General features: G+C 42.5%; 1 protein-coding gene across 1 annotated transcript in view; it reads left to right on the top strand.

Annotated features, from left to right (window-relative positions):
• The window catches only part of rabgap1l (RAB GTPase activating protein 1-like), a 489,306-nt gene that overhangs the window by 14,490 nt on the left and 449,982 nt on the right, over positions 1-24,834 (top strand). Inside the window, exon 2 of the mRNA XM_060830051.1 lies at positions 20,043-20,212. Within this exon, the coding sequence (XP_060686034.1) occupies positions 20,075-20,212 (138 nt within the window). The 5' untranslated portion in view covers positions 20,043-20,074. The remainder of the gene's footprint in view (positions 1-20,042; positions 20,213-24,834) is intronic.

The following is a 24,834-nucleotide window of genomic DNA, read 5'->3' as shown; positions in this document are numbered from 1 at the left end:
TGTTCCACATCCCTTGTCACCCACCGTTCCTTCACCCTACCATCTCTTCCTTGCTTAAGTGGGACAAGCCAATGCAGCAATATCAGCAAGTTCTCCCTAAACAACCTCCACATTTCTGTCATGCATTTCCCTAAGAACATCTGTTCCCAATGTAGGCATCTCAGTTCCTGCCTAATAGCATTGTAATTCCCTGTCCCCCAATTAAATACTTTCCCATAACGTCTGCTCTTATGACTGCAGGAAAGGCCTGGGATTGTGATCACTACCACCGAAATGCTCTCCCACCGAGAGATCTGACACCTGGCATGGTTTGTTGCCAAGCACCAAATCCAATATGGCCTCCCCTTGAGTCAGCCGATCTGTGTAGGGTCAGGGATCCTTCCTGTACACACCTGACAAAAACTGCTCCATCCAAATTATTTGAACTAAAGAGGTTCCAATCATTATTAGGGAAGTTGAATTCACCCATGACAGCAACCCTGTTACTTCTGCACCTTTCCAACATTTATCTGCCAATCTGCCCCTCCGTGTCTCTGTTGCTGTTGTGCTTTATACTAATACTTGTGCTAATACTGTGCTATATATGTGCACCACTATGCATTTCTAGCTGAAGTAACTTGCAAAACTTCCCTTCCTTAAGAAGGAAATCTGAAATGAAGGTAGCAGGCTTCTTGCTTGCAGAGACATCTCTAATGAAGTTACTTGCCCAGCTACTGTATAGTTGCTCACTGAATATTTGTGCAGGTAAAGTACTGAAGATTACAGCACAACAGAGAATTTTGTTTTACAAAAAACTAAAGTCCACAGCAGTTTCTAACAAATACAACAACCAAAAAATGTTGAAAATGAAATTTATTGCAATACAGATGCAAAGAACTGTTTTTTTAAAAAAAGCAGTCTTCTCCTGCAGGGTGCAGGCACAATGGTAGTAAATCTTGCAGTGCAGTCGGGGGCCTCGCTGTTTGTGAGATATGTGATGAGGTGATGTGAGAGATGCAACCAGGCAGTAAGAGCCATTAAAACTAGAGTAGCGTTTTAAATGAAGAGAGACAGGATAAATAAAACAACTTTAAAGCAAAATAAGCTTTCCAAGGGGAGACTTGAAATGAGTGCTGGATGGAATAAGAGGGTTGTCTTATGAGGGAAGATTGGAGAGACTGGACGCTTTTCTACTTCAGAAGAGTGAGGAGTGATTTGATTGAAATGCATAAGATCCTGGATAGCACTGATAAGGTGGGTATAGAAAGCATGTTTCGACTTATGGGTGAGTCTAGAATGTGGAGCTTGTCTTTTTAGGACAGACTTGAGGAATGTGTTTTTTTTCTCTGAGGGAACTGCAACTGTGGAACTCTCTGCCTAGAAGGCAATGGAAATGAATATTTAAAGACTGAGATTCCTGTTCAGCAAAGGAATTAGATGTTACGGGAGCAGGTGAGAATGTGGTAACTGAAACACAAATAGATCAGGTATTGTTTTATTGAATGGTGGAACAGGCCCAAGGGACCGAATGGCCTACTTCTGCCCTTACCTACATAGCAGGAGCTGTTGAAGTTTAAAACTTGATTAAAGTAGTCAGGCCAAACTGAGCTTGGTGTGGTTAGAGTGGTGACGAAAACAGTCCATTCCCATTCTTCCATTCATCGTGATGGATGATGCAATGCAGTTTATGAGATTGAAGTAAATGTGATAAATTTGCATTTATAGAGCAATTTTTATGTATTGAAGTTTATTGGGCTGGGAGATTTGATTAAACCAGTGTGATTTAGGAGTGACTTCTGAACTGATATTAAGGAAAGTCCTGAAATCTTTAGTATATGTCTGTCCACTTGCTGTGGCATTGCATTGTGTACTTTCTGCTATTGGCTGCGATCATAAAGTCATAGAAATGCACGGTACAGAAACAGACCCTTCGGTCCAACTCGTCCAGGCCGACCAGATATCCCAATCCAATCTAGTCCCACCTGCCACCACCTGGCCCATATCCCTCCAAACCCTCCCTATTCATAATACCCATCCAGATGCCTTTTAAATATTGCAATCATAGAACATAGAACATTACAACGCAATACAGGCCCTTCGGCCCTCGACGTTGCACCGACCTGTCATCTAACTTACACTATTCCATGTACCTCCATATGCTTGTCCAATGACGACTTAAATGTACTTAAAGTTGGCAAATCTACTACCATTGCAGGCAAAGCATTCCATACCCTTACTACTCTGAGTAAAGAAACTACCTCTGACATCTGTCCTGTATCTATTACCCCTCAGTTTAAAGCTATGCCCCCTTGTGCTCGCCGTCACCATTCTTGGAAAAAGGCTCTCCCTGTCCATCCTATCTAACCCTCCGATTATCTTGTATGTCTCTATTAAGTCACCTCTCAACCTTCTTCTTCTCTAACGAAAACAGCCTCAAATCCCTCACCCTTTCCTCGTAAGACCTTCCCTCCATACCAGGCAATATTCGAGTAAATCTCCTCTGTACCCTTTCCAAAGCTTCCACATCCTTCTTATAATGCGGTAACCAGAACTTTACACAATACTCCAAGTGCGGCAGCACCAGAGTTTTGTACAGCTGAAGCATAACCTCATGGTTCCGGAACTCGATCCCTCTATTAATAAAAGCTAACACACTGTATGTTTTCTTAACAACCCTATCAACCTTGGTGGCAACTTTCAAGGATCTGTGTACATGGACACCGAGATCTCACTGCTCATCTACACTACCAAGAATCTTACCATTTGCCCAGTACTTTGCATTCCAGTTACTCCGACCAAGTGAATCACCTTACGCTTGTCCGCATTAAACTCCATTTGCCACCTCTCAGCCCAGCTCTGCAACTTATCTATGTCTCTCTCTAACTTTCAACATCCTTCATCACTATGCACAACTCCACCGATCTTAGTGTCATCTGCAAATTTACTAACCCACTCTTCTACGCCCTCATCCAGGTCATTTATAAAAACAGCAGTGGACCCAACACCGACCCTTGTGGTACACCACGAGTAACTAGACTCCAGAATGAACATTTCTCATTAATCACCACCCTCTGTCATCTTTCAGCAAGCCATTTATTGATCCAAACTGCTATATCTCCCACAATCCCATTCCTCCGCATTTTGTACAATAGCCTACTGTGGGGAGCCTTATTTGAACGCCTTGCTGAAATCCATATACACCACATCAACCGGTTTACTCTCATTTACCTGTACCAGCCTCCAATTCCTGATGAAGTGCTTATGCTCGAAATGTTGACTCTCCTGCTCCTCGGATGCTGCCTGACCGGCTGTGCCTTTCCAGCACCACAGTCTTCAACTGGAATCAGTATAGTGCCCGCTGTCATTGCATTTCTTGCCTGTGATCTACCCTAGGATCATGAATTTTAGGCTAATTGAAAAATATTGATGCTTGTGGTACACTCTGTTTCTGGATTTAAATAGCGAGTAATGTATGAATTAGAATCATACAGTGTGGAAACAGGCCCTACCACCCAACAAGTTCACACTGACCCAGATTCATTTCCCTCCCCTATATTTGGCTAAAGCACCTAACTATACATCGCTGAATATAATGGGCAATTTAGCATGGCCAATTCACCATACATGCACATCTTTGGATTGTGGGAGGAAACCAGAGCACCCAGAGGAAACTCCTGCAGGTATGGGGAGAATGTGCAAACTCCACACTGACAGTTGCCTGAGGTTGGAATTGAACCCAGGTCCTGAGCACTGTGAGGTAGCAGTGCAAACCCATGAGTCACCGTGCTGCCTCCAAAACAGTGTGCCCACAAAACAGTGATCTTGTCAATGCATTCAGCATGTAGGGATAAGGCAACAGCCTTGAAATTGTTGTATTTGTTCCATTTCATGGGTGTGGCTTATTCCTTTTTCTAAAAAGAAGTGGCATATCTTCTGAAGTAGCATATCATCTGTTGAAGGGAGATGATATGATAAGCACAGTTTCTGTGACATGCTTAGTGCAAATAATTAAGCTTTATCAAATAATTAGCTCATTGTTTGAATTAGCACTCAAATGAGTGCAGTGAAAAGTTTGCAATGTAGGTAAAAGTAAGAAGTGGAGATTGGCTGCTGTGTTACACCCAGGATTTGCTTATCGTTACTTGAATGTTTATCTACAATTGATCGTATCCAACTCACTAAGCCTGTTTGACCCAGGAAGTGCATGATTCTTGTTAAATAATTAGCTAAAGTTTTGGAAATACTAGCTTGTTGTAGCTGAGTCCTGGTTTGCGCAATTGTGTGTTCTGCCATTCGTCAAGTAATGGGACAAAGACCAATTTCAGTAAGTTGAGAACAAACTCATGCCAGGTAAATTGGAATAAAAGATTGGCAAGCAAAACTGTCACAGTGCAATGTACCCTCTTTAAAGAGGAGTTACTTTGGGCATAGCCGAACCACATTCAAATCTCCCATAAGGAGGAAGGATAGAGCAGTCTAAGCTGGAGCTCACTGGATGATAAAAGCTGAAGCAAAAAAGAAAGCTGTGGATGACGGATGTCAGGTTGATAGTAGAAGTGGAAAGTAAGTTTAAAATGGCAGTAACAAAAGAAACAATATTAGACGAGTTTGGCAACTTATAAGAGGGAATCTATAGATTTTCTACAGGCATAAGTGGGTACTAAGAGGTGGAACTGATTAGGACCGAGAAAGGAGATCTATGCAGGAAAGCAGAGGGCATGAGACATGTACAGCACCGAAACAGACCCTTCGGTCCAACCCATCCATGCAGACCAGATATCCCAACCCAATCTAGTCCCACCTGCCAGCATCCGTACCATATCCCTCTAAACCCATCCTATTCATATACTCATCCAGATGCCTTTTAAATGTTGCAATTGTACCGGCCTCCTCCACTTTCTCTGGCAGTTCATTCCATACACGTACCAACCTCTTTGTGAAAAAGTTGCCCCTTAGGTCTCTTTTATATCTTTCCCCCCCTCTTCCTAAACCTATGCCCTCTCGTTCTATACTCCACGACCGCAGGGAAAAGACTTTGTCTATTTATCCTATCCATGCCTCTCATGATTTTATAAACCTCTATAAGGTCCGCCCTCAGCCTCTCACGCTCCAGGGAAAACAGCCCTAGCCTATTCAACCTCTCCCTATAGCACAAATCTTCCAACCCTGGCAACAGCCTTGTAAATCTTTTCTGAATTCTTTCAAGTTTCCCAACATCTTTCCAATAGGCAGGAGACCAGAATTGCACGCACTATTCCAACAGTGCCCTAACCAATGTCCTGTACAGCCACAACATAATCTCCCAACTCCTGTACTCAATGCTTGCGACTCCACTTTCAAGGAACAATGAACCTGCACTCCAAGGTCTCTTTGTTCAGCAACATTCCTTAGGACCTTACCATTAAGTGTATAAGTCCTGCTAAGATTTGCTTTCCCAAAATGCAGCATCTCATATTTATCTGAATTAAACTCCACCTGCCACTTCTCAGCCCATTGGTCCATCTGATCAAGATCCTATTGTAATCTGAGGTAACCTTCTTTGCTGTCCACTACACCTGTAAACTTACTTAGTATACCTCTTACTCTCACATCCAAATCATTTACATAAATGACGAAAAGTGGGGGACCCAGCACGATCCTTGTAGCACTCAATGGTAACAGGCCTCCAGTCTGAAAAACAACCCTCCACCACCACCCTCTTGAGCCAGTTCTGTATCCAAATGAGTGCTGTGTGTCTCTCTCTCTCAACTAAGGAAGATAACGCTGCCAAAAACATTGAGCCATTACAGTCAGTTGGCCCATTGAATCTGTTCCTGCTTTCTAAAGAGCAATCCTTGCAGCCACACAATTTTATTTTCTCATCTGAAGGGAAAGGATAGTTAATTGAGACACTGGATAAGCTGCAGAATTATAAACAAGTTTTTGAAAGGCTGGCTATATTTAAAGTTGATAAGTGTGCATCCAGGAGCAGATGGGATGCATCCATAGATGTTGAAGATGCTGTTGTAGTCCTGGTCATAATCTTCATTTCTCCTTATATGGTGGGGAGTTGGGGGGGGTTTGCCATAGGTCTGGAGAATTACACATGCTATTCAAGTTCAAAACAGGGAGCAATGATAAAGCCAGCAACTATAGGCCAATCAGCTTAACTTTGGTTCGAGGCATATAGTCATAGAGATGTACAGCATGGAAACAGACTCATCCCCGCTGATCAGATATCCTAAATTAATCTAGTCCCATTTGCTGGCACTTGGCTCATATTGGTGTAAACCTTCCTATTCATATACCCATCCAGATGCCTTTTAAATGTTGCAGTTGTACCAGTCTTATACAAGCACTACCCATATAGTGCTTCCAAATAAACCTGTTGGACTATAATCTGGTGTTGTGTGATTTCCAAAACATGTCAATCAAGTTTGTGAGACATGATTTCCCATATACAAAGTCATGTTGACTATCCCTAATCAGTCCTTACCTTTCCAAATACATGCAAATTCTGTCCCTCAGGATTCCTTCCAACAATTTGCCCATCACCAATGTCTGGCTCACTGGTCTATAGTTCCCTCGCTTGTCCTTAACACCTTTCTTAAATAATGGCACCACGTTAGCCAACCTCCAGTCTTCGGGCACCTCACCTGTGACTATCAATGATACGAATATTTCAGCAAGGGGCCCAGCAATCACTTGACTATCTTCCCACAGAGTTCTCGGGTACACCTGATCAGGTCCGGGGGATTTATCCACCTTCGTGCATTTTAAGACATCCATCACCACCTCCTGCCTAATATGCACATTTTTCAAGATGCCACCATCTATTTCCCTACATTCTGTACCTTCCATGCCGTTCTCCACAGTAAACACTGATGCAAAATACTTGTTTAGTATCTCCCTCATCTCCTGCGGCTCCACCCATAGGTTGCTTTGCTGATCTTTGATAGGCCCTATTCTTTCCTTAATTACCCTTTTGTCCTTCATGCATTTATAAAATCCCTTTGGATTCTCCTTAACCGTATTAACCAAAGCTATCTCATGTCCCCTTTTTGCCTTCCTGATTTCCCTCTTAAGTATACTGCCTTTATATTCTTCTAAGGATTCACTTGATCTCTGCTGTCTATGCCTGATGTATGCTTCCTTTTTTTACTTAACCAAAACCTCAATTTCTCCAGTCATCCAGCATTCTCTATACCTACCAGCCTTTCCTTTCACCCTAACAGAAACATACAGTCTCTGGAGTCTCGTTATGTCATTTTTGAAGGCTTCCCATTTTCCAGCTGTCCCTTTACCTGCAAACATCTGCACTCAATGAACTTTTGAAAGTTCTTGCCTAATACTGTTAAAATTGGCCTTCCTTCAATTTAGAACTTCAACTTTTAGATCCGGTCTATCCTTTCCAATCACAATTGAGAGGGGGTGGTCTGCCGTACAATCCTATTAAAGTTATCACCTTTCTTAGTTCCACCCAAATAACTTCCCTGGACACATTCCTCAGATGCTGCCTGACCTGCTGTGCTTTTCCAGCAACACACTCTCAACTCTTATCTCCAGCATCTATGGACCTCACTGTCTCCACATTCCCAGGAATATCCTCCCTAAGTACAGCTGTAATGTTGTCCCTTATCAAAAACACCACACCCCCTCCTCTCTTGCCTCCCTTTCCATCTTTCGGATAGAATTTGTATCCTGGAACAGTAAGATGCCAGTCCTGTCCATCCCTGAGCCACATCTCTGTAATTGCTATGACATCTCAGTCCCATGTCGCTAACCATCCCTGAGTTCATCTGCCTTACCTGTTAGGCCTCTTGCATTGAAATAAATGCAGTTTAATTTACCATGCTCTGTGCTTTGTTCCTGCTTGCCCTGACTGTTTGACTTGCTTCCTTTACCAATGGTACCAGTCTCAGATTGAACTCTTCTCACTATTTCCCTGGGTCCCACCCCACCCCCACCATTCTAGTTTAAATCCTCCCGAGCAGCTCTAGAGAATCTTCCTGCCAGAATGAGTCCACTTCCAATTCAGGTGCAATCCGTCCTTCTAATACAGGTCACTTCTAGCCCAGAGGAGATACCAATGATCCAAAAATGTGAATCCTTCTCTGCTGCACCAGCTCCTCAGCCACGAATTCATTTGCTCTATCCTTCCATTCCTATCCGCACTAGCTGGTCCCACTCCCCTCTGAGAATATCCTGCACTCTCTCCGAGATAGCCTTGATCTTGGCACCAGGGAGACAACACGCCATTGTGATTTCTCACTGACGGATGCAGAAAAATTCTGTTTGTGCTTCTGATTAGAGAACCCCCTGTCTCAATTGATCATTTGGAACCTGATGTACTCCTCGTTACATTAGAACCAGTCCATGTAGCAGAAACTTGGCTGTGCTATGTTCCCCTGAGAGTCCATTACCTCCTACATATTCCAAAACAGCATACTTGTTTGAGATGGGGATAGCCATGTGAGACTCCTGGACTACCTGCCTCTCTCTCTCCTCCCTTTTCTGGAGGTAACCTGTCTACCTGACTGCATGTGCAGTTTTTTTCCACACCCCATATCTGCCATCCATCACACCCCCTAGCGCCTGTAAATTCCTCATTGCCTCTAAGTGCTGTTCCAACCGATCTATGCAATCTGATAGGATTTGCAACTAAACAAACTTACTGCAGACATAATCATCAGACACGTGGAAATTCTCCCTAATCTCCCACATCCAACTAGAAGTGCACATCACTCTCCTAAAGGCCATATTTGCACCTGAACAATATACAAATAACGCACTACCTTCCTACTCCAAAAACACTGCTCCAGGCTAACCTCATACCTATGTTTTATATTTTTTAAAAATTTAATCAAGAGACAGATCACAATAAATCATCTGATCAAAAAGAACTCACTCTACTCACTATTAAAAAAAAGACAGCAAGGTTATACTTAAAAATTATGCACTTATTTGCTGTGCTGTGAGCTCGGACATAGGTTCCTCCAAGGTCAGCTGTGACTTCTGTTTGTTAATTTATGTTTGATGCACTCCAATGTCCAGAAATACTTGAACTCAAACAGCAATGTCAGTAGCTATGCAGATTCATTGCTGTGTCAGACAGCAATGTAGGTTTCTCTCTTTCTCTTCTCTCATTGACCATGTATTCACTGCCTTCGTTGTCTTCCTCCTTGTTGAAGTGCTGTTGTTGCACCCCCCCCCCCAAAGTTCCAAAACAATACAACAGGTTAGAAAACAGTAATTGCTGCTCCTAGAATTCGAGGAGATCACCTCTGACACCTAAAATACCTCAAAAAAGGAGTAGCTCTTACAGCTACAAATTTTTTCCTATCCTCTATCTTGGATTACCCAGAATTCTTTGTGGTAAAATTATTAATTTTGTCCTGGATTGCCTGTTTTTAAAAATCACTGGTCTCTTCCATGCAGCTATTCCAAGATTCTGTTGAAATTGGTCTTTGCTAAATAACCTGGTAACTCAATATTGTCATCCTTTCTTTCCGTTTAGCTTTGGGTGGTTTTCCTGTGCATTGTTAGTCATTGTGCTCAGAATGACTTCAGTTTTTATTTTGCAAAGCAAATACCTTGAGCTCTGTTGAAATTATGCCTTGAACGATTCAATTTTGTACCTAGTGAGTAGTGGCAAAATCCTTACAATGCAACTGTGTGGTATTACTGAAGGGGAAGTGCAGCAGAGGTTAAACAGTTCCAGTATCAGCCAAGATATGATCCATCAAGGCCACAACTATGTGATTATTACGCAGTCTGAAGTGATGGTTTATTTTGTAGGGTGTACTTGGCCCACATCCATTTTTGTAGGACTGGAAATCCTCACTAGTCGTTAGTTGAAACCTGTGATTTCAATGAAATTACATTCACCCAAATTCTGCCTCAGGTTTCAGTAAACCATCATTGTGGCTTTTTGTAGCCTTGGTTAAAGTTTTTGCTGACTCGATAGTGAACACTAATGTTTAGGGGCAATACTAGTAATACTAATGAGATCATTTATTTCTCATTCAAATATTAGGGGGCAGGAATTTATTAAAATTAATTTTAACCCACGGCTCGGGCTATTATCAGCTACCCTGGGGAATTCTCCACTTGGTCCTCATTGGGCATGTTGATGCAAGCAGGTGAGAGTGTAGGCGTGTAGTTACTGTATCTTAGTGATGTGATTATAAAAATGCCTTTGGATTCCCTTAGTAGTGAACGGAAAGAAAATGAACATACTACTTTGAACTGGGAAGAGTCCCTGTCCCCACTTTACTGAGGTGTGTGTTCATGCTGGTCTGATACTTACACCAGTGCACTGTGTTAGTAGAGTGCCTCCAGCAACCCAATATTGTACGTGTGTGCCACTTGCCTGCAACCCTGCAGTCTGATCTGGGACTGCTGACAGGCTGAGGATGCAGGAGCAAGCTGTATGCTGTCAGATTAGATTAGATTACTTACAGTGTGGAAATAGGCCCTTCGGCCCAACAAGTCCACAACGACCCACCGAAGTGCAACCCACCCATACCCCTACATTTACCCCTTACCTAACACTACGGGCAATTTAGCATGGCCAATTCACCTGACCCACACATCTTTGGACTGTGGGAGGAAACCGGTGCACCCGGAGGAAACCCACGCAGACACGGGGAGAACGTGCAAACTCCACACAGTCAGTCGCCTGAGTCGGGAATTGAACCGGGGTCACTGGCGCTGTGAGACAGCAGTGCTAACCACTGTGCCAACGTGCCGCCCAAATCTCCAGCGGCAGATCCAGAATCTGGCAGTTTTGGGGACAGAATTACTCAGCTTGTTACCACAGGTTCTAGAAACATAGATTATAGGAGCAGGAGTAGGCTATTTGAGCCCTTTCTGCCATTCAATGCAATTTATGGCTGACTATCCAACTTGGTCCCCTGTTCCCGCTTTTGCCCCATATCCTTTAATTACTTTAGTTTGAAGAACTATATCTATATCTTCCCTGTTTTAAACTCTGTGGCAGAAAATTCCAAAAGCTCATTACTCTTTAGGTGAAGAAGTTCCTCTTCATCCCTGTCTTAAAAGGCAGATAACTCATCCTGAGACTGTGACCTCTGGATCTGGACTCACAGTCAGAGTGAGCATTCTTCCTGCATTTTCTCTGTCCAATCCTGTTAGAATTTTATGGGTTTCTATGAGATACCACACACCCTCCCCCAGCTGTTCATTCTTGTAAACTCCAGCGAATATAGTTGTAACTGATCAGACCTGCCGTCCCAGGAATCATTCTGGTAAATCTTCGCACTCCCTCCACAGCCAGAACATTCTTCCTCAGATAAGGAGACCAAGACTGCACGTAATACTCCAGGTTTGGTCTAACCAATAACCTACACAATTGCAGCAAGACATCCCTGCACCTGTACATGAATTCTCTCACTATGCAGGCCTTCTTCAATGCCTGCTGCTCCTGCATGCAAACTTCCAGCAACTGGTGAACAAGGTCACCCAGGTCTCATTGCACATCCATCTTTCCCAATCTATCTCCATTCAAATAATCTGCCTGCCTGCTTTTGCTACCAAATTGCATGACCTCGCATTTAACTGCATTTTTCTGCACCAGCCATGTATTTGCCAATTTACTTGTCCAATCACTCTGAAGCTTTCCTGTATCCGTCTCAAGGCATGTCCTCCCACCCAGTTTTGTGTTGTCTGCAAACTTAGAGATATTACATTGAATTCCCTCATCTAAATCATTAATGTATATTGTGAATTGCTCTGATCCTTGTGGCTCCTAACTACTAACTGCCTGCCACTCTAAAAAGGACCATTTATACTTATTCTTTGTTTGCTGTCTGCCAGCCAATTATCTATACATGTCAGTTTTCTACCTCCAATCTCATACACTTTACTTTTGCGTGCTAATCTCTGATGTGAGACCTTATTGAAAACCTTCTGAAAATCCAAGTTTCCAATCCAGTATCTGCTGGCTCTTCATTATCCAATCTATTGCATACAGCAAATTTGTCAAGCAGGACTTCTTTATTTTTTTCAACTTTATATTAAGAAGGACAGTAATGATTAACTTTTAACTTATTTCTTTATTTTTCTACTTTGTACCTAAGATGGCACTGGGTATGGCGACTTCGTAAACTTTTCACTGTATCCTGTATTTGAGTACACATGACAATAAACTTAGTTCTAATTCTAATTCCCCTTCATCTCTGTGGAAAGTGAGCAATGTAATTGGTGGGCCCTTGCTGAGGTATTTGTAACATCAATAGCTATAGGTGAAGTGTCAGAGGACTGGAGGTCGGCTAACATGGTGCCACTCAGAAAGGTGGGAAGGAAAATCAAGGGAACTATAGACCAGTGAGTCAGATGGTGACGGGGATCCTGAGGGAAAGTATTTGGAAAAGCAAGTACTGATTAGGAATAGTCAGCATGGCTTTGTGCGTGGGAAATAGTGTCTCTCAATCTTGATTGAGTTTTTTGAGAAGTAACAAAGAGGATTGATGAAGGCAGAGCAGTGGAAGTGATCTATATGGGCGTTCGACAAGGTTCCTCCTAGAGTGGTTAGCATGGTTAGATCACATGGAATGCAGGGAGAACCAGCCATTTGGATGCAGAACTGACTCAAAGGTAGAAGACAGAGGGTGGTGGTGGAGGGTTGCTTTTCAAACTGGAGGTTTGTGAGCAGTGGAGTGCCACAAGAATCGGTGCTGGTCCACTGCTTTTCATCGTTTGTATAAATAATTTGGATGTGGGAGGTATGATTAGTATGTTTAGAGATGACACTAAAATTGGAGGGTGTAGTGGACAGTGAAGACGGTTACTTCAGTGTACAATGGGATCTTGATCAGATGGACCAGTGGGCCAATGAGTGGCTGCTGGGGTTTAATTTAGATAAATGCGAGGTGCTGCATTTGGAAAGGCAGATCAGGGCAGGACTTATACACTCAATGGTAGAGTCCTGGGAAGAGTTGCTGAACAAAAAGACCTTGGAGTGCAGGTTCCTTGAAAGTAGAGTTGCAAGTAGATGAGATAAGGAAGAAGGCATTTGTTATGCTTTCCTTTATTGGTCAGAGTATTGAGTACAACAGTTGGGAGGTCATGTTGCAGCTGCACAGGACATTGGTAGGTTGCTTTTGGAATACTGTGTGCAGTTCTGGTGTCCCTGCCATAGGAAGGATGTTGTGAAATTTGAAAGCATTCAGAAAAGACTTACAAGGATGTTGCCACAGCTGGAGAATTTGAGCTATAGAATGAGACTGAATAAACTGGAACTATTTTCCATCTAGTGTCTGACGCTGAGGGGTGACCTTATAGAGGTTTTTAAAATCATGAGGGGCATTGGTAGGATAAATAGACAAGGTCTTTTTCCAGGGGTAGAGGAGCCTAGCACTAGAGGGCAAAGGTTTAAGGTGAAAGGGGAAACTGTAAAAGGGACTTAAGGGGCAGCTTTTTCATCCAGAGCATGGTACGTGTATGGGATGAGCTTCCAGTGGAAGTAGCGGAGGCTGATACAGTTGCAACATTTAAAAGGCATCAGGATGGGTACATGAGTAGGAAGGGTTTCGAGGGATGTGGGTCAAATGCTAGAAAATGGGGCTAGATTTATCTAGGATACCTGGTTGGCATGAATGAGTTGGACTGAAGGGTCTGTTTCCTTTTGAGTCCGTATCTTTGAGTCTATAAATCCATACTGGCTCTGTCCATTCATATCCCCATCTTTCAAGTTCTGCGCTATTACATCTTTTGTAATGGGCTGTAGCATTTGTCTTTAGAATGATATGTGCAAGTTAGGTGGTGTGGCCAAATTAACTTGCCTATAATATGTAGGGACATGCTGGCTAAGTGGATTAGCCATGGGAAATGCAGGGTTACAGGGATAGGCCAGGGGAGTGGGTCTGGGTGAGCTGCTCTTCGGAGGGTTGGTGTAAATTCGATTGGCCAAGTGGCCTGCTTTCACATTGTATGGAGTCTATAATTTGAAGCTAACTGGTCTCTAATTCACTGTTTCTGTCTGCCTCCCTTCTTAAATAACAGGGTTACATTAGCTACCTTCCAGTCCATAGGAGTGCTTCCAACAGCTGCGTCATTTGTGTTAGTTATCATTCTTACATGAATTTCATTAAAAATCACAACACCAGGTTATAGTCCAACAAGTTTAATTGGAAGCACACTAGCTTTCGGAGCGCCGCTCCTTCATCGGATGGTTCAGGAGTGGCGCTCCGAAAGCTAGTGTGCTTCCAATTAAACTTGTTGGACTATAACCTGGAATTGTGTGATATTTAGCTTTGTGCACCCCAGTCCAACACCGGCATCTCCAAATCATACATGAATTTCAGCTGCATCGAGAGCTGCAAGGGGAAGTGAGGATGAGGATAAGTGAGGTGTATTGCTATGCAGGCTAGCTTCACATGAAGATTATAGCACGGACTAAATGATCGGAGCCTTGTGCCCAGGACTGACCTCCCAATGAGAACAGGGACTTCTGAGGACTTCAGTGGAAAGAGGTGCAGCTTTTTTAGTTTTTAATCACCTTGACTCAGTGTGAAAACTAGCTTCACTCTACCAATCCCTGTCCGCTGTCTAACTCAGCCATCCAGTGTGGACAGCAGCTTCACCCCTTCCCTGCAACCCTCCCTCTCACTCCTGATCCAGTCTGAGGGCCGTGTGTACAGCACCCTTCCCATTCCCTCCTGACTGCTACCCCTCAACTGCAACCCAGTGAGGTACAGCTGTATCTTTACTCCCTCTACTGAGCCAGTCTGAGGGCACTTTATCCAGCAGGTTCGCCTCCCTCCCCTCACCCTGTCTGAGGACAATATGTACTTCGATCCAGTCTTAGAGTAATGTTTATGATACCGCTGCTAATCCACACAGCAGGATGTGATTCATAACCAATTGTCATTTTTTTTCCTTACTGAGTAAGCTTTACCAATTCAGTTCTCCATCTTATGATATCTCTCTCTTCCATATTTCTTTTCTGGGAAGTCTAATGAGAATGGTTAGAATAGGTAGGTGATTGTTTTTGGTGCTGTCATGATGGGCAAAGGGGCCCTTTTTCTGCATTGTAGATCTCCATAATTCTAAAGCTTAATTGCAGAGGAGGTATCTTGATTAGTGCTGCTAATCAATTGATGTTCTTCTCATCAATACAGTTTCAAAATCTCACCGTACTTCTTTTCATGAAAATGATCTCAGCCTTGTCTGATCTACTGTCATGGACTGCTTCTCATCAGTTCCATCTCTTGAATGTCATTACATTGATAGCTGATTCAGGGATGATTGCTGAATTCATTTGGTCTGTTCATCACTGTGGAGAGTTCATCCCAGTATCCTTTGATGGCTGGACCCCTCATGGTTACCCCCTTCATCTTCCATTAGCTGGGGAGATACTTTTGAAAGAGGTATCTATTGTTTCTCTGTTTCAGTTAGGGCTCTGATTAGGTTGTCATTCTTTATTAGACCATATCCACAAACATTCAGTCACTCCAATGCAAATGCTCAGTAGCAACAGTGTGCAATAGATACACGATGCACTGCAGAAATTCACCAAATATCCTTAGACTGAATCTTGAAAACCCATCACCACTGCCTTCTTGAAGGACAAGGGCAGCAGATATGGGAACACCATCACCTGCAAGCTTCCCTCCAAGCCATTCACCATCATGACTTGGAAGTATACTGTTCACACAGTGTTTTCGGTCAAAGTTTTGCAATTGCTTCCTGAACAGCACTATGGACTGCAGCGATTCAAGAAGGCAGCTTACAGACATCTTCTCGATGGCAACTAAGGATGGGCAATAAAATGCTGCTGCAACTGCACTGCCCTTGTCCCATGAGCAAATAAAAAATATCAGAAACATTGAAGCGTTTCACTGTTTAGTGGAAGGTGAAGCCTCTTCCTGCACTGTTGTTTCTGCAGTGTTTTTAATGAAATGAAACTCCTGTGCAAAAGGAATCATATTATGATCGTGAGTCACAAAGTATTAGGTCACATGGCTAAAGCATGGCTGAAGAGTTGCACTTTAACGAGTATCTTAAAGGAAGGAAAAGAGTTAGAGAGATGGACAAGTGCAGGCAGCGAATTCCAGAGCTTTGGGGCTTAGTTGGTTGAAGGTTCAGCCACAAAAGGTTCAGCAGTTAAAATTGGGGTTGGAGCGAGTGTGCAGATGTTTGGAGGACTGCAGGCCTTGTGTTAGAGGAGATTGCAGAGAAAAGAAGGGCCAAACCGCTGGGAGTTAGAAAATAAGGGTGAGAACTTTGAAATCAAAACTTTATTGGACTGAGAGCGCCGATTTATCTTTATTCAGTGAATGCACTGCAGCCAAATGCTGGCTACTTCATTTATTGTGTTTAAACTACCAATTATACTGTTGAGGGAATACTCCTTGGCAATGTGCAGCATTGCTTGTGTCTGTCCCCAAGTGCATATTTGGTTTGTGCTGAGGCCTCACGTGGAAGTTGACTACACCAAGACCCTGAATTGTTCTGAGTCAGATTAGCAAGGTCCACTTGCTGTTCAGAGCCTGCTACTCAAGAGACAACTTCCCATGTTTCCCATTCCCTCATCCAATAGATGTCATTTGTAATGAGTGACAAATCTCTTAGAGATCAGTTTTAAAAAAGACAGCTTGGTGATAACCCTGGTTTAACTTTGAACAGGCTTCAAGACAAAATATGCAAAATCGTAGGCCGATTAGCCTAATCTCCATCATTAAGAATGAGTTTTCTAAATTCTTGGAAGTGCAGGGTCGGATTAGAACAAGTCAGCATGGATTTAGTAAGGGGAAGTAGTGCCTGACAAACCTGTTAGAATCTTTGAAGAGGTAACAGGTAGGTTAGACCAGGGAAACCCAGTGGATGTGATCTATCTAGACTTCCAAAAGGCCTTTGATAAGGTGCCTCGCGGGAGGCTGCTGAATAAGGTGAGGGCCCATGGTGTTCGAGGTGAGCTACTGGCATGGATTGAGGATTGGCTGTCTGAAAGAAGGCAGAGAGTTGGGATAACAGGTTCCTTTTCAGAATGGCGTTTGGTGACAAATGGGGTCCCATAGAGTTCAGTGTTGGGGCCTCAGCTGTTCACTTTATAAATTAATGATCTGGATGAAGGGACTGGAGGGCATCCTGGCGAAGTTCGCCAATGTTACAAAGTTAGGCGGACAGGCAGGTAGTTCTGAGGAGGTGGGGAGGCTGCAGAAGGATTTAGACAGTTTCGGAGAGTGGTCCAGGGAATGGCTGATGAAATTCAATGTGAGCAAGTGCGAGGTCCTGTACTTTGGAAAAAAGAATACAGGCATGAACTTATTTTTTAAATGATGAGAAAATTCATAAAGCCAAAGTACAAAGGGATCTGGGGTGCTAGTCCAGGATTCTCTAAAGGTTGACTTGCAGGTTGAGTCCATGATTAAGAAAGCAAATGTAATGTTGTCATTTATCTCAAGAGGGCTGGAATATAAAAGCAGCAATATGCTACTGAGACTTTATAAAGCTGTAGTTAAACCCCATTTAGAATACTGTGTCCAATTTTGGGTCCCACACCTCAGGAGGGGCATACTGGCACTGGAGCGTGTCCAGTGAGATTCACATAGATGATCCCTGGAATGGTAGGCCTGACATATGATGAATGGCTGAGGATCCTGAGATTGCAGTCATTAGAGTTTCAAAGGTTAAGGGGAGATCTAATAGAAGCTTGCAAGATAATGCATGGCTTAGAAAGGGTGGACGCTGGGGAGTAGTTTCCGTTAGGCAGAGAGACTAGGACCCGTGGGCACAGCCTTAGAATTAGAGGGTGTCAATTTAGAATGGAAATGAGGAGACATTTCTTCAGCCAGAGAGTAGTGGGCCTATGGAATACATTGTCACAGAGCACAGTGGCGGCCAGGGCGTTGGGTGTCTTCAAGGCAGAGGTTGATAAATTCTTGACCTTGCAAGGGATTAAGGACTACAGGCTATGTAAGTGAAGTTGAAACGTCCATCAGCCATGATTAAAATGGTGAAGTGGACTTGATAGGCTGAATGGCCTTGCTTCCACTCCTATGTCATATCGTCTTAAGTGGCACCGTTCAAACAGTGTATGCCTGAGGGATCATTGTGTCCTCATGCATGAATTGCAGAAAGCTAGTATTCAGGTACTGAAGGTAAGAAAGAATGCCACTGGAATTTTGGCAATTGTTTACTAAAGGAGTATAGTATAAAAGTAAGTGTTCCTGAAACAGTATGAGGCATTTGTGCAACCATACTTGGAGTATTGTGTACAATTCTGGTCCCCTCACTTGAAGAGAGATGTCATTGCATTGTTTGGTGGAAGGTAATTAGATTTGATGCCTCATTTCTTCAACAGGTTCTTGTGTAAATTGGCAAATGCTGAGCTTGCTCTTTGCCATCCTCTATCAAATCTCTTTGCTCCCTCTGTCAATGCAGATATTTTTTAAGATTGTGCTCCTATGATCGGTGAGGTTAACTACACCCTGTTACTCGTCGCTATCATAGATGTGGGCACGGTTTGAGTTTGATGGTTTCTAGAATACTCCTGTCTTAAGTTGATGGTTAACCCATAATCATCAAGCAGACTTCCTTTAAAGACCATGCTCTCAATGTGATACGCGGGCATGTCAGCAGAGTGATTCCTGTATCATCATCTCTGATACATTAACTGAGGATTTTAGTCAGCTCAGCTTGAGGAGTATTTCTTCTGTTCTGAATTGGGTCAGTTCTGGTAGCATTCTATTACATTGACTTTGCATATTTCTCAGTGCCTCTAAGTTCTTTTATTCAATGGAGTCCAGAACAGTTTACAGTGCACTTAACTGTGGTCTAAGGTGCTTGACAAGTTTTAATCAAGCTTCTTTGGTTTTCTGTTACCTCTCACTAAGAATGAATTGCAGTGCTTTATTTCTCTGTTATTAAAGTGACTTATTAACCTGTGTCATGAATTTTAATGATTTATGTACACGTATTCTCAGATTCCTAGTTTCTTTAAGAAACGCCTGTTTTCAAGGAGTACTGAATGTAGCCCATCAGCATGTGCTACCTCACATTTAACATATTATGTGCCTCTTCAGCATGTTAATGATCCATGTTTTTGCCATTATTCTGCTCTATTTACTGCTATCCTGCACTTTGTTTGCATTAAAAGGCACTAAGAACACAATAAATGCATTTTTTAACCACTTATCTTACATTATAAAGCCACACTCTGTAAGAGAAGCAATGTGAGAAGTTCTTTTGGTCATATTATTCTTGTTTTTTTTTCCAAGTTAGTTCCTAGCTTGCTCGATTCCCACAGGAGTTGAACGGCTGATATCAGAGGCAGAGTGTGGATTTCACGCTAATTTGAGGATGTCATCAGTCGAAAGGCAGAATTTGGATCTGTGCAATTAACACAAAGGAGTTGGTCCTACTTTGGAGTTGGGAGAATTAATGCACAGACTCACTGGCCTTTTCTCAGTAGTTCTGTAATGCAGTGTATTGTCATTCTATCTGTGCTGTAGACTGATACATCACAGTTTCATTCACACCTTCTCTTGATACATTTCTAATTCCAAAATTCCTCAGAGGAGGCAATATGATTTCTCAAGAACGAGCTCAGGTAGTGGATAAATTTGCACTGTTTGGTCGGCTGCGTGCAGAATGTTTTCAGTCTTACCTCCTCTACTTAGACACGTTCTCTGGTAAGGTGGCATGCAGCTGTCTTGAAACTGCTTCTATTTTTCCAATCAGTGTAATTATCATATTATGTTTGAGCAATGTGTATGAGTAATGTCGCTCGTTGGATGCTGAGTCCCAAGTAGATCAGAAATTATTTGAAGTCATTAGTTGAACAACTGCTGGCAATGTACACTTCTAAGGCGTTTGACGTTTAGAGAACTGATGTCTGTAAACGATGTAATTAATAGGGGGATATCATTTAGAATTAACCGTCTCTTGTTAAATTCTAGCTATTTTCTATCTTATCGCTTAATGATATTTGAAAGCATAAACGAGCTTCTCTCAAAAGTTTCCTACTTTTTTAGCCAGTAAAAAATATAATTTTAAAAATCAGCAATGAACACAAACTTGAAAACCCTTCATGTCTGAAACTGTATTTTCTTTTCCAGATTGTTGCTATGTGTTGTACTGATTGTGAGAGATGGATGTTCAAGCATTGCGCAAAGTGAGTGGTTCGTCAGACTCTGTTTCCACACTGAACAGTGAGGAGTTTGTCATTGTGCCTCAGCAAGCAGAAGACTCTTCTTCAACCAATGGAGAGGAAAAGCCAACACTAAAGGTAATCAGGAGTTTATTTTTTGTTTGAAGCTGCGAGGATGGAATCTTGGTGTCTTTTAAAACCAAAGCTATTTGTTCCCATTTTCTTAAATCTCGCCTCTGCTGCTTAATTGGTCATCTATGCCTTGGCCATCTCTGAATTGATTGCTCCAATTCTTTCTTGACCGGCTCTGTACCGTCTTCATAATTCAAAGTTTGTCCAGACTTAGAATCATAGAGAAGTACAGCACGGAAACAGACCCTTCGGTCCAACCCGTCCATGCTGATCAGATACCTCAACTCAATCTCGTCCCACCTGCCAGCTCGACACGTATAAAGCTTTCGCCTCTATCCCCACTGAATGCTTAAATTTAAAATTCCTCATCTTTGCGTTTAAATTCTTCCATGGCATGCAATTCCCTATTGCAGTCTCTTTCATCTCTTCACTCTCCCTTTATCTCCTCACTGTGAGCCAATCCTTTAGCTATCTAGATCTCAATGTCTGAAATCACCTTCAATCAACCCCTTCCCCATATATATATATATATATATATCTCTCTCTCTCTCACACACACACACACACTTCCCCCTCCATCCTGACACTGCCTCGTAATGTTCAAATATGATTTGCAGGAGAAAACCCAATAGTTATCAGAAAAGGAAATATTTACTGGACTTCCAGGGGAAATGTGTGGGAGTGGGTCTCAGTAAATTTCTCTTGCAGAGAACTTTTGGGCCAAATGGTCATCTCTGCACTGTGACCATTTTACAATTGTAATGCTCTTTCACCTCACTGGTTCCCTTTCCTCCTCACAAATGTACCTTTTCACATTGCCCAAGCAACAGATTAAACAATTCAGTTTTGGTTGAAGCATCTATTTTGCTAGCACCACCCTTTGATTTTATATGTTCTAGATATATGACAAATGTAGTACTGAAGATATATGTGAGTAGTGCCATATTTCCTGTCGCATGCAGCTGGGGCTGCCACATATGGAATTCAAAGAATCTGTGGCCCTAATTACCTTCCACGACTGTAAGTGCATGGAGATAGGTTCACTGATCCTGGAATGTGTGGTATGCCTTATGATGCAAGATTGGAGAAGCTAGACATGTTTCCACTTTGAGTTTAGAAGATTGAGAAGTGATTTGATTGAAGTCTGTAAGATCCTGAATGATCTTGATCAGGTTGGTTTGAAAAAAAAATATTTTCTCATGTGGGTGAGTCGAAAATTGGGGCGCTGTTTTACAACTGAGAACAAGGGAGACTATTTTAACTCTGTTAAAATCGAGGATTGTTATTTTAGTACAGAAATGAGGAAATGCTTTTTTATCAGATGATCATACAACTTTGGGACTGTGCCTCAGAAAGTACCGGAGGTGAGTCATTGAATTATTTTAAGGTAGTAGTAAATAGTTTCTTGTTACGCAAGGCCATCTAAGCTATTAGGGATAGCTGCGAATGTGGAATTTGGAACATAAACAGATTGGCCTCCCTCATGGCAGTTAGGGTCTCTGTACAGCATATGGACATGCTGTGGATTCAAGAAGGTGGCTTCCCATCACGTGCTCAAGGTCAGCTCAGGATGGGTAATAAATACTGGCCCAGCCAGTGATGCCTACCTTCTGTGATGAAGTGAAAAAAAAAGATTGTAAAGGAGTTTGGTTAGACTGCATTTGGAGTATTTTGTAAAGTTTGGTCTCCTTATCTCAGGAGAAGTATTATGTGATTTTATGTCGTAGACGTATAACAAGTGTGTTATAAGGAACATATTGTAAGGTTGAGAGTGAAATGGCGAGGTGAATGATTCAGTATTGTAAAATGGTTACAGTACAGCAGAAGACTATTTCGAGTCATAGAGATGTACAGAATGGAAACAGACCCTTCGGTCCAACTCGTTCATGCCGACCAGATATCCCAACCCAATCTAGTCCCGCCTGCCAGCACCTGGTCCATCTCCTTCCAAACCCTTCCTATTCATCTCCCCATCCAGCTGCCTTTTAAATGTTGCAATTGTACTAGCTTCCGCCACTTCCCTAGCAGCTCATTCCATACACGTACCACCCTCTGCATGAAAAAGTTGTCCCCTCAGGTCTCTCTTATATCTTTCCCCTCTCACCCTGAAACTATGCCCTCTAATTCTGGACTTCTCCACCCCAAGGAAAAGACTGTTATCCTATCCATGCCCCTCATGATTTTATAAACCTTTATAATGTCTGCCCTTAGCCTCACATGCTCCAGGGAAAACAGCCCTAGCCTATTCAACCTCTCCCTATAGCTGAAATCCTCCAACCCTGGCAATGTCCTTGTAAATCTTTTCTGAACCTTTTCAAGTTTCACAACATCTTTCTAATAGGAAGGAGACCAGAATTGCATGCAATATTTCAACAGTGGCCTAACCAATGTCCTGTACAGCCACAAGATGACCTCCCAACCCCTGTACTCAGTACTCTGACCAATAAAGAAAAGCATACCAAACGTCGTCTTCATTATCCTATCTACCTGCAACTCCACTTTCAAGGAGCTATGAACCTGCACTCCAAGGTCTCTTTGTTCAGCAACACCCCTAGGACCTTACCATTAAGCGTATAAGTCCTGCTAAGATTTGCTTTTCAAAGTGCAGCATCTCGCATTTATCTAAATTAAACTCGGTCTGCCACATCTCAGCCCATTGGCTCATCTGATCAAGATCCTGTTGTAATCTGAGGTGACCTTCTTTGCTGTCCACTACACCTCCAATTTTGGTGTCATCTGCAAACTTATTTTCTAACTTATGCTGACATCCTAATCATTTATATAAATGACAAAAAGTAGTGGACCCAGCACCATCCTTATGGCACTCCACTGGTAACAGGCCTCCAGTCTGAAAAACAACCCTCCACCACCACCCTCTGTCTTCTACCTTTGAGCCAGTTCTGTATCCAAATGGCTAGTTCTCTCTGTATTCTGTGAGCTCTAACCTTGCTCAGCAGTCTGCCATGGGGAACCTTGTCGAATGCCTTACTGAAGTCCATACAGATCACATCTACTACTCTGCCCTCATCAATCCTCTTTGCTACTTCTTCAAAAAACTCAATCAAGTGTGTGAGACATGATTTCCCACGCAAACAGCCATGTTGACTATCCCTAACGAGTCCTTGCCTTTCCAAATACATGTACATCCTGTCCCTTAGGATTCCCTCCAACAACCTGCCCACCACCGACGTCAGGCTTTTGGCTGATTATGTCTCTGTCCTCTGCAAGAGAAATACACCTGTATCCAATCTTGGACATTTCCCCAAAAGTCAGCAAATATTTCCTCTTCAGATAACTGTTGAATTATTTCCTTAAAAGCATATTTGAATATTAGGAGGCAGGGCTGGTGAAAGAGGGAGTGTGGGAAAAGAGGGACGGTGATTGGGCACGGTAATTTCAGATTGGGGTCTGAGAGCCCCATACTCACTTTGTTTCTGGGATGGTGGGACTGTCCAATGAGGAGAGATTGGACAAACTGGACCTGTATTCTCTCGTGTCTCAGAGGGAAAGTGGTGATTTCATTGAAACATATAAAATACTTAAGGGCGAGGCAGAGTAGATGTAGGCATCAGTGGGCACATTTCCCTTTAAAAATAAGGGAAATGTAATTTTGTACTGGTGAGAAATGAGTATGGTAGAGATTGGTAGAGTTCTGATTGCCAATAATGTAAAGGGAATAGTGTAGATGAAGGACATTGAACTATTTGTAGAACCATTATTGTATTAATTGGCTCAATGGACTGGGTGGCATATTCCTGTTCCTCTGTTGGGGGTTGTTTTGTCGAGAATGTTGTCGATTGTCCTGCTGTAAAATGTGAACAGAGTTGTCAGAGCTGGCTATTGGATATGGTGGATTGTCCTGAAGTCACCTCAGTGAGAAGGAAGCTCTCAACGAAAATATTTCTGTTTTCAGCTTTGTGTTTGTGGAGCAATGAACTGACAGGGAAGAGCATTAAGGAAGTGCTGTGTAATTGTGATACCAAGTTGAGTTAACATGTCATCTTGAAGATATATGCTGCACTTGAGTGCCCTCATTGTTTGTGAAATTTGTAATCATTTTTGACTTCTGTGCACATTAAATGTATTAGTAATGCTTTAGGTTCTCTGGTGAGAATCAAAAATAATTGGAACTCCCCTTCAATGAACACATGAATTCTATGAAGGACTGAAGGGAAGGTTAGTTGAGGACGAAAAAAAAAACTCATTGGATCAGCTTTCATTTAAAACTTTATTCAGTAGATCAAAAAATAGCATCTTTGCAATTGCAAAGTCCATAGGGTACAGTTGAGGATGTACAGGTGCAAGGTGTGTAAGCTAATCATGTGTCAGTTGTGATCCAATCTTCCATTAATCCATAATGACTCTTGTCATTTGTTAGCAGGCCAGGTTGAGCTTGGGCAAGTTTTGTGGAACCATAGATAAAGCACAAAAAGGTTGCCATGTGACTCTCAGCACTGGTGCTAGTAATTTGGTTATTTGTACCCTATTTCTCCTTCCCCGTTGTCCTGGAAATATTTCCACTAAAGGGAAATATGTTCCTTTGTGAAATTTAATAATGTACATGCTTCTGGCACCCTTTAAAGCAAATTTAGGTTTTTGTTTCATGTCATCTTTGGAGCTTTTGCTCA

This window comes from Hemiscyllium ocellatum, chromosome 9 (assembly GCF_020745735.1).
Source record: "Hemiscyllium ocellatum isolate sHemOce1 chromosome 9, sHemOce1.pat.X.cur, whole genome shotgun sequence".
In the NCBI taxonomy this organism is placed as follows: domain Eukaryota; kingdom Metazoa; phylum Chordata; class Chondrichthyes; order Orectolobiformes; family Hemiscylliidae; genus Hemiscyllium; species Hemiscyllium ocellatum.
This window is presented reverse-complemented; position numbering and strand designations above follow the sequence as displayed.